Here is a 14819-nt window from a genome sequence, read left to right on the forward strand (position 1 = left end):
AATTCCACAAACATCACATGTGAGATTTAAGTGTTCACTCATTTCAGAGGTCAATCCTGAGAAGAACCACACTGCTGTCTGCAGACCAGACTGTAGCTCAGGGGGTCTGAGAGCGGAGAGGAGCCAGAGCTGCAGTACAAGGAGGAGATTTGGTTTCACCCCAGGGTGTACTGAGTGGAGGTCTGCTTCTCACACCAGGGCAAACAATATATCACCATGTGGTATAACCTGCAGACCTGCCCGGAGGATTTCCCCGCTGAACTCCTAATGATGGAAAATTAACGCTCCACTGAGCTGAGCTAAATGCCCCCACTGACAACATTTCCAAACTATTTACAGCATGGGGCTAAAAAAAGCCAGTTAAGGGATCACTCAGGATATATTTCTGTTGATTTGGGCGTAATGAGTAAAACCTGTCAGGCACGTTTTGTTATGATTTCCATGAAGGGCAGGAGATGAAATATAGAAGGGGAAATAGTTGAGAAAACGCCTGGTGATAAAATTCTATGAGGTATAATTAGAAATCAAAAATGACTGTCAGACCCAGAGGAGTAACAACTGAGGGTTTTGGTATTTTTTCTAGACTGAGGAGACACATGTGTTCAAAAGGTTCTCCTGATGTGAGGAAACCAAGTGCTGAATGGAGAAACGGTCTTTACGCACAACAGACAGACTCCTCCCAGACATGCCTGAAAGAAAACCTCTTGTTAGGAGCTTGCCACCGACAGAGACTCCATCCACGCTGACTGATGCTCAAGAACCCCTGATTGCGCATTTACATTTCGCAGGTTTTACGCTCATATAAAATGAGGGCCTTTATTTCGACAGTGTTGTGGGTAATATCACTACCCTGCTTGGAAGCTATCCACGGATTATACAATTTCGGCCAGCATGATTTATTCTACAAAAAGAACAACTGCAAGGCGATTCCTGCAAACCTCCTGCTGTGCCACGATATAGAGTACACAGAGATGCGCCTCCCGAACCTGCTCGGACACGAAACCATGAATGAAGTTCTGCAGCAAGCTTCGTCTTGGATCCCGCTGATTCAGAAGCAATGTCACCCCGACACAAGGAAGTTTCTCTGCTCCCTGTTCGCGCCCGTGTGTCTGGATGACCTGGACGAGCCCATCCAGCCGTGCAGGTCTCTGTGCGAGAGCGTCAGGAACGGCTGCGCGCCCGTTATGTCCGCGTTCGGCTTCCCTTGGCCAAAGATGTTGGAATGCGAGCGCTTCCCAATGGACAATGACCTGTGCATCCCGCCTGCTGGGGCCGAGAACCTCGTGCCAGCCACTAAAGAAGGTGAGGTTTCGTTAAACTATATTTTACTTTGCAAATGTACCATGTCCAATGCTGTGCGTAAACGCTACATTTGTTGGACTTCTTCATGAAATGCATATGAGATCAGAAATATTTCATTTGTAATATCCACTAATCGATCAATTTATTGCACCAGAATGCACTGTAGTCAAATGAATCTCTGTGTTCTACTTATTTGTGCACATCTTATGTTGATTATGTAATATTTAACACATTGTATTTGTCTTTTAGTGCCAAGAGTGTGCGATGCTTGCAAGGAAACAGATGAAAATGACAACGAAATTGTGGACAACCTGTGCAAGAATGACTTTGGTAAGTTCACCCACCTATTTTATTATGGTAGTAACTCCCACAGTGGAGATCAGGGGCCCCAGTATATCAACTTTGTCACAAATAAATACATGTATATTGTATATCCCTCCTTACTTGAACTTCCATTATTGTATGTATTTCAGCACCAAACTGTATCAAAAAGCAAATGCCCTCTCATGTGGCTTTCATTAGGACATGGTCAAAAAGGATGATCTTTATTTAATAATTTTCTCTCCTGCTTCCATCAAGCTCTAAAGATCAAGGTTAAAGAGATCTCCTACATCAACGGTGACACCAAGATAGTGCCGGAGAACAAGAGCAAGACCATCTACAAGCTGAATGGGGTGACGGAGCGAGACCTGAAGAAGACTGTGCTGTGGCTGAAGGACGGCCTGCAGTGCATCTGTGAGGAGATGAACGACATCCACGCTGCCTACCTGGTCATGGGCCAGAAGCTGGACGGCCATCTGGTCATCACCTCTCTGAAGCGCTGGCAGAAGGGACAGCGAGAGTTTAAGAGGATTTCCCGCAGCATCCGCAAGCTACAGTGCTAAGAAGGAAGAAACTGCATGTGTCACTGTTGAAGAAATGGTTTGGTTGAGCTCTTTTCTAATTATCTCTCTCCAGGTCTCACAAAAGTAGCAATTATGGTTCATAGATTCCTATTTAGAGTCTACAGTAGCATGGACATTGGACATAGAAACAAACCATTGTCTGTGTTTCACATTGGTTTATAGTTTTAAATGCTCAATATCTAAGCAATTTATAGCATATCTGCTGGCTAAACTCTATAATTATAATTCCTATAAATGTAATGTTCTGAAAGGTTTAATTCCCATATACACTCAAACTAAATTCATCAAAAAGGCCTCAATATTTTTGAAAAGCACACATGGCTAAATTCCACAGCCATGACTTTTGACACAATTATATCTAGTACACACTATTACAGTGAGTAGGTATGAAGTCCCTAACCCTAACCCTAACCCTAACCCTAACTTGTATAAATGTAAGGTTTTTGTTTTCCTCCAATGACTCCCATTCATTTTGCGCATATTAGGCGCCCCTTAGTGGCCATTTTGAAAGTGCTGTGTGTTTCCATGGGGAGCTGCATTTGCTGTCACCTCATTATTACACTCAGCTGATGTGCAAGGTGTAATACAATCACTAATTACACAGTTAGAGAGGAAGCTAGCAGCACTTTAAATCCAGGATTAAAATGATGGACTCACAGGCAGATGTGTCTTACTGGTAAATCCTACAAGAGGGGTGAGTTTAAAAAAATGATAATACAACTTTTTTGTTCATGGGGCATTCCTCCAACAAGGGTTAAATCATCAGCAGTCCTCTGCTTAGGAACATTCAAAACACCTTAAAGGTAAACAAAATACACACAATCACAAAGGTCAAGAAACAGTAACCCATGGTAAATTAAAGTGAACTCTGTTAAGATGTTTGGGGGAACTGAATTGTTCCTACAAAAACGTTATTCGCATCTATTTTGCAACTATTGTCCATCATAGTTCTACAAAAACAAAACTGATTGATATTGTGTGTTGCATATTGAGTGAAGTTGGATCCCTGTGTGCGTAGTGTGATGTTCAAAGACAAACAATAACGTGTATGCTTTTGTATGACCGTTTTCTCAAGCAAAAATGAGAGATAGCTGGCTATATTCTCTTCCTGTTCAATATTTTAATACTCTTGGTTATCTTTTTGTACTTGAGCTACTGCATAGTTTTCTACAATCGTATGACAAAACAAATATTTTTCTACTTCAGACTTTCATATTTCATTTAAACTTTTATGTCGGATTGCATCTTCATCCTGTTGTTTGGTGAGTGACACAAGTTGGTTTATATGTACTATTAGAGGATGTTTTTGGTTGGTAGTGTTGATTTGATGAGAAGTTACTTGTTAGGCACTAATAATCAAGTGGTTGTGTGTGTGTATATGCAATGTAAAGTATTTTCCAAAAGTATTACTGTGTAAATATCAAATACTTCCTTTTATTCTTGTGTAAAGTTTTTAGCAATTAAAAGCTGCCTACATGTTTTGAAATGACTCATTTCATTGTTGTGTGTCGCAGGATACCAATATACTCACAAATAAACGTGGAATAAAGGACTGTATATAATTATCATCGCTAAAGTAAGATGGAAAATAAACCCACAGAAGTCTTTCTCATATTTATAGTCTCTATTTACAGTTTATGGTATTGGTAATGAAATACCACCATCTAGTGGAATCCGATGAAAATACCTGTTCACGGTAATAATTAGATGCATAATGATGCATTTGATAATTTCTTTGCAATACAATGCATTTTAAGTTTTATTTTCCAATGACATATACCATAATAAAAAGTAAAGGTTTATGGTTCCAAACAAATCTTGGCCTTTCCGGATAGTGCCAGTTATATGTCATGAACATGTTGATATAGGCTGTTCATGCTTGGCGGTATGTTAAAGCTAGTGTTATATATTCTGAGCATTTATTTGAGAAACGCATGGTAACAACTTGTTATGTTCCTGATACCCTTTTGTTTTGCACTAACAGTGGGTCAGAATAAGACCTGGGGATTTTACATTTTCCAACAGGTAATTCAATTCAAGAAAAATATTCTAAAAGGCAAACTTGTTGTTTTTTCTCATAACTTTATCTAATATTTTAGATAATCCCATGTTATCTACATAGAAAAACACAATGACCGATATGAACTGTTGTTTGCTTTGTCAAGTTATCGCTGGTTCGATTATATTTTGTTATTTTACGGTTGTGCCCTTTACCACTTTTATTTTTTGTGAACTTCTATTGGACTTTATATTTATTTGCCTTTACTTGATTTAATAATTATATTTTTTGTCAGAAATATAGTGTAATGTCTGTCAGTTTCCCTCAGTTAATGGGGACTTTTGCGTGTTGTGTGTGACATAAAAGTCCCAAGTTAAAAGATTAAATATATAATGATATGCAATCTATAGGAGAGATTTAGCACAGTCTCACATCTTTTTTTTTTTTTAATGGAAATCTGTTTTGTAACTTATCATGTCCAGAATTCAACAAACTACTTGGAGGTATCAACTCATTTTGTTCGTGCAGTAAAGTGTGCCCAGGTAGTTTCACCTAAGTCATGACTCATCATTATGCCCACAGGTGAAAGTACCTACTGGACTAGAGAGGTTTTGCCACTCGTCCAAAAGGCTGAATCAGTGGGGCAGTCCCGGGTGAGTTCCACCTCTCCGTGCAAACTGTCACTTGAGTTATTGGAGTCACATGATCAAGGTGCACCTACAAGGGAAATTAAAATGGGAGTGTCAGGGTGGCATTTAAAATATTCAGGCTACTTCTCTTCAGAGTATCAGGTGAGGTGGGAAGCCACACTTGCTTCAGAATCGCACCAAAAGTGAAACTGGCCTAAAATATTCACTCAAATTCCTGCCATGACAACTATTCCCTCATGGGTTTAACACACTTCACACCTTGATTCATGTGGCTCTGTCAACTGTCACGTGACTGCCATGTGGCCTCAATGACTCACCTCAAAATCCATTATGTGAAATTATGGTGTGTTGACCCAGAAATACCTGGGACTCCCCACCGGCCAGTAGCACTAATGATGCTCTTTAATGAATCCTAAAGGGGTTTAACTCTACACCTACAGTCTAGACAGCAGATTCAATTTGACCTGATAATGATTAGATGCATTTTTGTTTGTGTAGTGCAGGGTAAAATCCTAAAGGGAATGGAGATTTTGAACATTTACATTCATTTTAAACAAGTTGTGTTTATGAATCTGTATGCATTGTTTGTTAAAGGGCTGTGCGCGTTTTCATATAAACCCTGAATTGGGCCTGCAAATCATCTAGATGCCTTAGATACAGAGTTGTGATTGAAATAATTATTATATATATATAATTACAAATTGACCCGAGTATCTCCATTATCTGTGACTTTATACATCTACTCCAGCACATTTCAAATGGAAATATAGTTTTTTAATTTAACCACATTAATTCAATTGTAATCACACTTTACACTGTTGTATTGATACTCAATCATAAATCAAGTGTATGTGAAACATCAGGAGCAATAAATTATGTTGGTGCCTTTTTTTTTAAACTAATAATTTTACTTATTTTTTCCTGTTGTCTTTTTAACTTGGAATCAATTCAATTTATTTGTATTGAACAATCCTGACTGAATTAACTGAAATGTCAATACGTCAATTTAACAACTCAGGGAAGAGATGCTTTGCTAATGTACTTTTTCCCTTCTGAAATACAAGCATAATCTCCAAAAACATACTCACTATACTGTATGATATTGCTGTGAGTTTTAAAAAAACATATAACTAACAGTATGTGTGGTAAACTCAGGTATTATGATCCTATATGCACTAAAGGCTACAAATCAATACCTCTTAAGTATTTGGGGAATTTGTTGCGACACTCCAAATGCACTAATGTAAAGTTTAGGGGGTGGGATGCCTGGAAATTTTGTAAACTACCAATGAGCGAATTGTATGCTTTTGAAGGAATTATTATGTGTCATCCCATGTAAAATATTAGCTAAAAACAAAGGGGATTTCATTTAAGGTCTAAGCTACTTTCTGTTTCTTATGGGGGGTTGAGGTGCATTATAGAACTTCTACTTCTTACATCCAGTGGTGGTAGTAGTATTTAGATCCTTTACTTAAGCAAATGTAGAAATACTTCATTACAAGTGAAAATCCTGCATTAAAAATGTTTACAAGCATTGGCAGCTAAATGTACTTAAAGTATCACAAGTCAAAGTACCCATTATGCACCATGGCTGTTTTGAAAGTAGTATATTCTAGAATATGAAAGGATTCCTTCTTTTAATTGCTTTACTGTTGAATAAGTGTAGTGGACTAAAAAATACAATACAAAATGTGAGGCAGTAGAAGTATAAAGTAGCATTCAATTTAAAATAGTCAAGTAAAGTACAAGTATGACAAAATAATACTTAAGTACAGTAGCCTACTTGAGTAAATATACTTAGTTACTTTACACAACTGCTTACACCTGTGCAAAAACAAAACAACACCACTCATTTTGCGGTTAACAGTTTTGCAAACAGTGTTATCATTTTTCCTTTGCGTTCACATGTACCTCTTGTGTGGAGAGTGCGAATTTACGACGGCCGTGAAGGCATCATCGCCATTGCTCATGGTAGCCTACCTTTAAACTTTTTTGCTAATTGTGAAGATTTGTGTCTCTTCATTTTCTTAACATTTTGTGCCAGCAGGCTATAAAACCCCTATTACCTTCCAATGACGGTGCACCGTGAGTCTGAGAGCAGACTCAGTTTGACGAAGCTAAAAAAAAGTCCGCGGGGAAGTTCCCCAGGAAATCCCCCAATGGGGGATATTATTCTCCACATCGGTGCGCAAAACCTTCGACACAATTCACTTCCTCGGTCCATTTCTAAAGACACAGGGCGATAAGAAGAGCTGCCAAATGCTGGATTATTAAAAGACTTATCATACTGTGAAAGCTACAGAGCAAACTATGGATAACGTCAGTATGAACTCGGATCTTCGTAGAGAGACCGTGCGGAGCTGCAGCACGCTCAACACTCTGTATCACGAGACGCGCCAGGAAACAGACCTCCTGAAAAAGCAGCTTTATGTTAAGGATAATATCATCGCAGACTTAAAAATGAGGCTGGGGAGATATGAGAGGATCTACGTGACGGTGGGAGATAACCAGTCTGTAGTCATAGGGCCGTCCAAGTCTCTGCTGGAGAGCCTGTGTAAAGAAATATGCAAACTGAAACAGAAGAAGAACGACATGGAGTTCAAGGCAACTCGACAAACAGAGGTAAATTCAGGAAAAAAACGGATCATTTGATGTTGTTCCTTGCCGATACATGTTCCTACATACAAAATAAGCTGATGGGAAACATGTAGTACAGTGGAAAGGGTCTGTTTGATTCAATGAAGGTACACTTTCCATAAGTATTTGTCAAGAACTAAGAATACACACTTGTTTCTGTCATCCTGCTGTGAGTTATAGAATTGAAGTCATGGCTATGTTTTAAACCTTTTATTTTAAATGATTTACCGAAAAATATGTTCTAAGACATCCTCAGAGATGCAAGTAGAAATATGAATTGAAAAATCATCAAATACAGAACATGTATTGGTAATAAACACAAGAATAACACATTGTATTTGTACATATTGAATGTTTATTTACAACAAAATATGTTCAAAGACAGTTGTAAGAAGATATTATTTAAAACAGGATCAAATACAAAACATGTGTCAGTATCAAACATCAGAATAAAATATTGTATTTGTACATATTGACTACACACAATATGCCCATTTCAAACTGATAGTCATGCAATTCATCTCTCCTTCTTCCTCCAGGAGATCCAGAGGGTGAATGCCCTGCTCAGGGAGAAGGATCTGGAGCTGGAGGGCGTCAGGGGGCAGCCGGACCACGAGAAGGACCGGGAGATCCACCGGCTGCACCTGGCCTTGGAGGAGAGGGAGCGGTCCGAGGCCACCAGAGCCGTACTCTGCACGTCGCTGGCCGAGGAGACTGACCAGATGCGCAGCCAGCTGGAAGCGACGGTGAAGGTGTGCCAGGAGCTGCTGGCCCGGCTGGAGAGGGATAAGAAGAACGGAGGAGAGGTGGAGGTTGTGGCAGAGCAGCACAAGACCAAGGAGGTGTGTGACGCTTTGGCTGTGGTGATTCATTGTGAATTTGGTGTTTTTAAAGGCATCATTGGCACCGTTTTTTGTTTTTGGGAAGGCACATTTGTAACCTCTCATCCATCATTTTTTACAGACGGAAGACTCATCTGACATGAGTGGTTCTAACGCCCAAATCTGTCAACTTCAGGAGGAGAATCAACAGCTAAAGCAGAGAGTGACATATGTACGTTTTCACCCCAGAATAAGTTTACAAGTTTTGTTCACTGGCATTTCTTTAATGTCTCGGGCACTAAGAAATGTTTTATTGACGATACTAAGGTGTTGTTATTCAACATCTGAGTGAAGTTCAGAGTCTGATCTAACATTATTGTTGTAATTTCTTTTTTAGGTGCAAAGTCTGAATACGCAGTGGCAAAAGTATGACTCCAGCAGGGAGGACTACATCAGAGGTTTGTGTCAGAGGCTGAAGGAGACACCCAGACAGGGTTTGATGCCTGGGCTCGGCTCAATAAGCACAGAGTTGCTTCATAAGGAAATTTCCAGGCTCAACGGCTTACTCGAGGAGAAGATGAATGAGTGTGCGAGGCTGAGTAGAGGAGTGGAGGACACAAGGAGGCAGGATAAAGTGCGGATCCAAACTCTGGAGCAGCAGGTTGGTGCTAAACCTTTCAGTGCACTTTAGCATTCTGCTACTTTGAAGACTTTGAGTGTATGCATCTTGGGTTTTTATGAAGAAAAAAGACTAACGGTTATTCTCCCTAATAAGGTCCTCATCTACGAAGAGGACTTTAAGTCGGAGCGTGCTGACCGAGAGCGAGCACATGGCAAGATCCAAGACCTGAAGGAGCAGGTTCTTCAGTTGAAACAGCAGCTACACAAACAGGTGAGACCACAGTCCTTAAAGGTGCTTTAACAAATGAGTGTATCTTTAGTAGGCTGATCAAAGTGAGTTCAATGATATTACTTGGGATAGATAAACAAATAGATTTTATAACAAGTTCTGCTGCTTTCTGCGGAAACTTAAGAAATTAATGGTTGAATACAAAATTGGGGACATTTTCAACATTCTTGCATTGAAGTGAAAGCAACAGAAACAAACAAATAATCACTTGCATTTCAAAGTGCGGGTTTGTTGACGATTACAAAAAGAACGGATAAATTGCTCACTCTTAATTTTACGAACTGGTACTTGTGATTTTTGGTACTATAAATGTCGTCTTGCAATCCTAACATTCTGAACATAATTGTCTTCAGCAGGGAGCCAGCAGAGACAACAGAGAAGCCGTTCCCACGTGTCGTGTGCACATAGGACACAGGATGATCCCCTCGAGGCGACACAAGGACTCCTCCGAGCCTCTCCTGAGGAACCCTGCTGAGACGCAGCAGCAGCCTGTGGCCCCCGCCGCAGCCCCCCCCGGCCCGGCATGGGACGAGACCCCAGCTCTGTCAGAGCTACAGTGCCCACACTGCCTCCGCCTGTATAGAGACAGGGACGCTGTAGAGTACCTGAACCATTGTGAAGAGTGTGCCAAACTATAAACGGAACAACACTCATTTAGAACAAGACACTTATCTTTTGCTGACAGTAAGTGAAGACTGAAGAGCAGCACTACACGGCAGAACAAAACCTGAGTGGAGTTTCAGAAGTTCACAGAGACTTGACTACAAATGAAACGACTGACTTGAGATGTTTGTACATAGTGAAGCAAAACTGTACAACCCAGAGTTCCCCTGTTTAAAAGAGAAATGAGTTCATCAGTCTGCTCTAAATCTGCATAGTAAACAGTGTCAGGGCCGTGCTGTTCTCCTGTCGCAATGCAGGAGATTATTGTGGTGTGAAAGTGGATGCCAATGCAATGTATCAAATGCCATATACCTCAACGTGTCAAATTACAAACCAGTTGCACTTTCTTAAAATGTTGCCAAAAACTGAATCGTACTTTTGAACAGATTCATGACGCATAAGCTTCTTATTTTGGATAATGTGGTGCTATAAGTTGTTTATTTTTGGTTGAAATTAACATATCTGTACTGTAAATTATATATTCTTAGATTTAAAGTATATAACTATTATATTAATATTTATTATTTTTTGCATAAATAATTGGGAAACAGCAAAGCAATGTGTGTTGCCTTTTTTCCACTGAAGTCATGAAAAAATGTTCGTGGCCATTTTGAGATAAATACTGTTAAATATATGATAAAACTGGAAAACAATGTTTTTAATAGATGCATCCCAACTGACAATAATATGCTTATTTTTGGAGATCTTGTGCTGTTTTTCTGAAGCTGGCACATTATTTTTGTAATAAAAGACTGTTTAACCACACTTTATCTGAAGGTGAATTAATACAGTTTTAATGATGTTTTAACAGTTTGCAGCCTCGAGCTATAACCACAGATCATAGCCTAACCACGAAAATGTTGGCGCTACGTAATCTAAGTCTGTGTGCATGTCTTTTAGTGTGTGTGTGTCCATCTGTGTCACGTGTATGTGCTTGTGCGCGGTGGAAAACCCCTTCCCAGTGTTGCCTGAATGGGCACGCTGTACTGTCACAGCCATATTCCCAGCTGTTGGCTGTAGAGAAACACTACAAGGGTACGGAGAGGACCAGAGAAAGACTTAGCTCAGGTTACATCCAACAACAGCCCGCGGATCAATTAGTGACCAAAAAATTGTGCCGTCAGTCTGTTTCATTCTGACACAAACAGGCCAGCAGTAGGCTACTGTTTGTGATTCACTTGTCATGGGTTTAGTGTAGTAAGCACAGGAAGCTGGACATCCCCTGTTAAAAAGGAAGTAGGCAGTAGCAGTGCGCACAAAAGACAAACAACTGTGTTCTCTGTGTGCGAGTGAACACATACTACTTGTTGCTGCTGTCTTTAATCTGATCAAAGTAAAAATGTTTAAAGAAGAAACAAATTCTTCTTAGAAATAAAAAGTTAAATATTTAAGCAATACAACTTGTTCAATTCAATATGCTGTATTAGCTTAATGTAACAAAGACAATATTGTCAGGTTTAAAATAATATCAATATTACATCTTTACTTCATTCGGTATGACCAATAGATTATGTTAGTGTTGGCTAATCTCGGCAAAGTGTTGCTAGATATTTCGGTGTAACTGTAGGCTATGACTAATATTTTGGGTCATACAAGGGCTAACTGTAAAGTGGCTTAGGCTTGCTTTAAATACTATATTATTCAATATATTTCTGGATAATTCTTTCACTTGCTTCTTTACAAATGAAAACAATCGATATTCTAATCTAGTTCTCAGGAATAAAATAAATGCATATTGCAATATCTAAATCTTTATTAACTGTCTGAAGTTTTGGAGGAAGATCTGCCTTGGTGGCCAGTTTCAAATCTCTTCACCAAAACTAGAAGTGAGGTTGTCAAGCTTTATAAAAAGGACTGCTACAGGAAACAAAATGACGAGGTTTGACTGTTGACACAACCCTTTGAAATGCCACCATGCAGTATCACATGCTAACTTACTCATCAGCTAACTGGGGAAGATATGTGTGGCTGAATACGTTTCCAATACATTTATTTAATTTGCATTTGTATTACACAACCGCCTGACTCCACCTCATGTGCCCACAGAACAATTGTTTCCAATGTTTTCTTTAAAGGGCAACCTCGCTATCTCGTCTATATGAACCAACCACATGGTAGAAATACACACAGGCCCTAAAAAGGCCTTGCGCTGTGTGGTGGGGATTCTCCCCCACGCCACACACACACCCACACATTTACAGCAGGGTCTATAACTGAGTGAACTTCCACAAAGTAAAATGCACTACCCACCAATCTGAGAGTGGAAAAAAATAGGTCACAAGTCCCCACCTAGGTGTCTGGGAACTTTTTTCTAAGAAACCAAAGCATTAATAAAAGTCAGGTGACAACGGTTGATCAGTTCCTGTTGAAAATCAGTTTCAAAAGAGCATCAGGATGTAGCGATGTAGCCGTCGTATACTTTAACAAAGAGGGAAAACTTCAGTCCGACACTTATCCAGACAAATACAGAAAGGATAAATAGGGCCTTTAATCTTATGTGTATCCTAAAAGAACGGGAATTTCCCGCCATCATGAGGGAATTCCCAAAAAAAGAAGACAAGTTTATTTGAAAAAGGAGCCCTGTCGACTTAAGCAGATCATTTTTGATTTACTGTAGGTTGGGTGAGTAAGTTGGTATTAATGCTGACTATTTTGTTTTGGAATATCCTGGTAAGAGAATCCAAGATTTCCGCTATCAAAAACAGCATTCTGGGAGATTGTAGCTGCAGGAAAGGGGGATTCCCTCTTTGGAATTGTTTGGGATCCCGAAGCACTCCAGGCAGTAGACAATGAAAAGACCAGCGTTCTGATTACAAGCTACACGGATGCTGTGATCCCTTCTAATAATCCTATTGGCACTCGCCCCTGTCATTGTCAGAAGACTTTAAGAGCACCATTTAGCAAAGCAAAGGTCAAAAGAGGGAAACGTTTTTGAAAGGGCACATGATGGACTTTTATAAAACATAAGAATGTATAATTAACTAAGGGAGGGGGTTTACATCAGTGGTTCTTATCGCTGAATCTGTAATAAAAAACCCAAATCTGTGCCAACTTCATGTTTTATTTAGATTGCGGCCCACGTTCACCCTCTCAGACATTTTGCGCAGTGTTTTTGGGTTGTCTACGTTAGCGTAGTTTTTGGGGCATTTGCTCAAACGTGGTATATCCCATGTTGCATCACTGATGACTGAGAGCGAGCACGCTCTACAAAATAGCCAGACAGCCATTCATACCTGAAATAAATTATGAGTCATTTCTTCTCTGGTGGCTCTCACAAACCAAAACCTTTTGTCTTCCTTTGTTTAAAGTGCATTTACCAGTTTTCTCAATGATCACACTTTGTGGGAGTGGTAACTTTTCATTGTGAAATCCCTGGGTTTTAAAAGACACAATCAGTCTTGAAACGCTAAGAGGAAGCAATCTGTGAGGCACACAACTGTAACTCACTTCCTCTACACCTCATCAATAGCTCCATTCTAGTTTCCTTCTGAATAATGAACACATGGAAAGTTCTTCATCTTGTAATTGTTGGGAATTTTACTTTATATCTCAATGTATTTTTGCAAATACATTTAAATGAAGTTTCATCAACTGAAGATCAGTTCTCAGTTCTCTCATGCTACCACAGTAACACATTAAGTCAATAAAACTAAAACACTATATTGCTGAAAGGGAAGCTCAGCAGCTAATGATGGCTTCCAAAAGCTTGACAGAAATGTCCTTATGCCTTCATTTGTTTTAAGTAAAACTGGTAAAAGAAAAACAGAAAGCAAAAGCTTGGGTTTCTGCTGATAACCAGTCAGTGCTGCTCAGTGTACGGTACCTCTTAACTAATCTAAATCTAGATAAGCCAAAGCATGACCTCATTTCAGGCTCTTCACCCTGAGGGAATGTACTTGATTTCAAAACGGCCTCAAATCAATTTTCCCTAGTTTCATGTGAATATATGAAATGCGGCTATATACTGTATGTAAATACCTGAAGTAGCTCAATGGCAGCTAACTTTTATGTTTAACTTTGCAAATGAAACTGAAGCTCGGGATCTACATGACTCACAGTGGTCTTCTGTATTGATTATGACTTTCAATTAGAGGATTTCCCAAAAGGAACAGGTATTTATTTGAGAGTGTGACTCACTCTGCAACCTTGTGTAGCCGCAGACAGACATGCAGAACAGCATCAACAGGTACAATTCCTGCTTTGCTGCAAGCATTCACGGTTTTCATTACCATATATGCGCTTGATCACAATAGAAGTGACAGCATCTTGGAGGGGATTTTCTCGTATCAATCAACTTGAATTCAAATCAAGTTTAAATTCAACATCGGGGAAGAAATGCTTTTGCTTTCTGATAGTTACGAGAACTTCAAGAATTCTCGTGTTTATCTGTCGAATATGAAGTTTCAGCCAGTTAGTTAGCACGAAGACTGAAAACAGGAAGAAACTGTTAGCCTAGCTAGCGTTACCAAACGAAAACGGCATACCAACACCTCTAAGACCCCGTTTACACGAGAACAAAACGGGTTGGATCCGCATAGTTTCTCTTGCGTATAGCCCTTTCATTTACACGAGGCCGTAACAAAACGATAGAAACGGAACCCACAAACGATAACGTGTCCCAAGGTGGATAGATTTGCAAACGAAACGCTCTGGGGGGTCAAACGGCTCTGTGTAATCGCCTATACGATCATTTCCCGATAGATGAAGCCAGAGCCCCGCCTCTCCCCACCTCTGCTGCTCACTGCTGTAGCATGGTCAGCTACTGCTAGTGCTACTGACCATGCTACAGATGTTAGTACAACATCTACAGCTCCTCTACCACAACCATCAGCAACAAGTGGACATTCGTCATGGACATGGACATGTTGCTAAATCCACTGTGGGGCATAAACATCCATATTATATTATATATAATTATACATATTATATATA

The 14819-nt window shown here is 39.7% G+C and overlaps 1 protein-coding gene across 5 annotated transcripts; it reads left to right on the top strand.

Annotated features, from left to right (window-relative positions):
• The first annotated feature begins 648 nt into the window (after window positions 1-648).
• sfrp2 (secreted frizzled-related protein 2) lies at window positions 649-10652 on the top strand. Of its 5 annotated transcripts, XM_079683761.1 has the most exons (7): window positions 2186-2901; window positions 4789-4859; window positions 8033-8335; window positions 8457-8546; window positions 8712-8975; window positions 9090-9206; window positions 9578-10652. In XM_079683761.1, exons 1-7 carry the CDS (start codon window positions 2871-2873, stop codon window positions 9860-9862), a joined length of 1161 nt encoding a protein of 386 aa, XP_079539887.1. In that variant the 5' UTR covers window positions 2186-2870; the 3' UTR covers window positions 9863-10652. The 5 variants fall into 5 exon arrangements, 4 of the variants coding, with proteins under 4 accessions (XP_079539888.1, XP_079539887.1, XP_079539886.1 ...); XM_079683760.1 differs by lacking the exons at window positions 2186-2901; window positions 4789-4859 and adding an exon at window positions 6816-7478 and having other exon boundaries at window positions 9581-10652; XM_079683759.1 differs by lacking the exons at window positions 2186-2901; window positions 4789-4859 and adding an exon at window positions 6820-7478.
• The last annotated feature ends 4167 nt before the right edge of the window (window positions 10653-14819 follow it).

This window comes from Notothenia rossii (genome assembly GCF_949606895.1).
Source record: "Notothenia rossii genome assembly, chromosome: 1".
In the NCBI taxonomy this organism is placed as follows: Eukaryota; Metazoa; Chordata; class Actinopteri; order Perciformes; family Nototheniidae; genus Notothenia; species Notothenia rossii.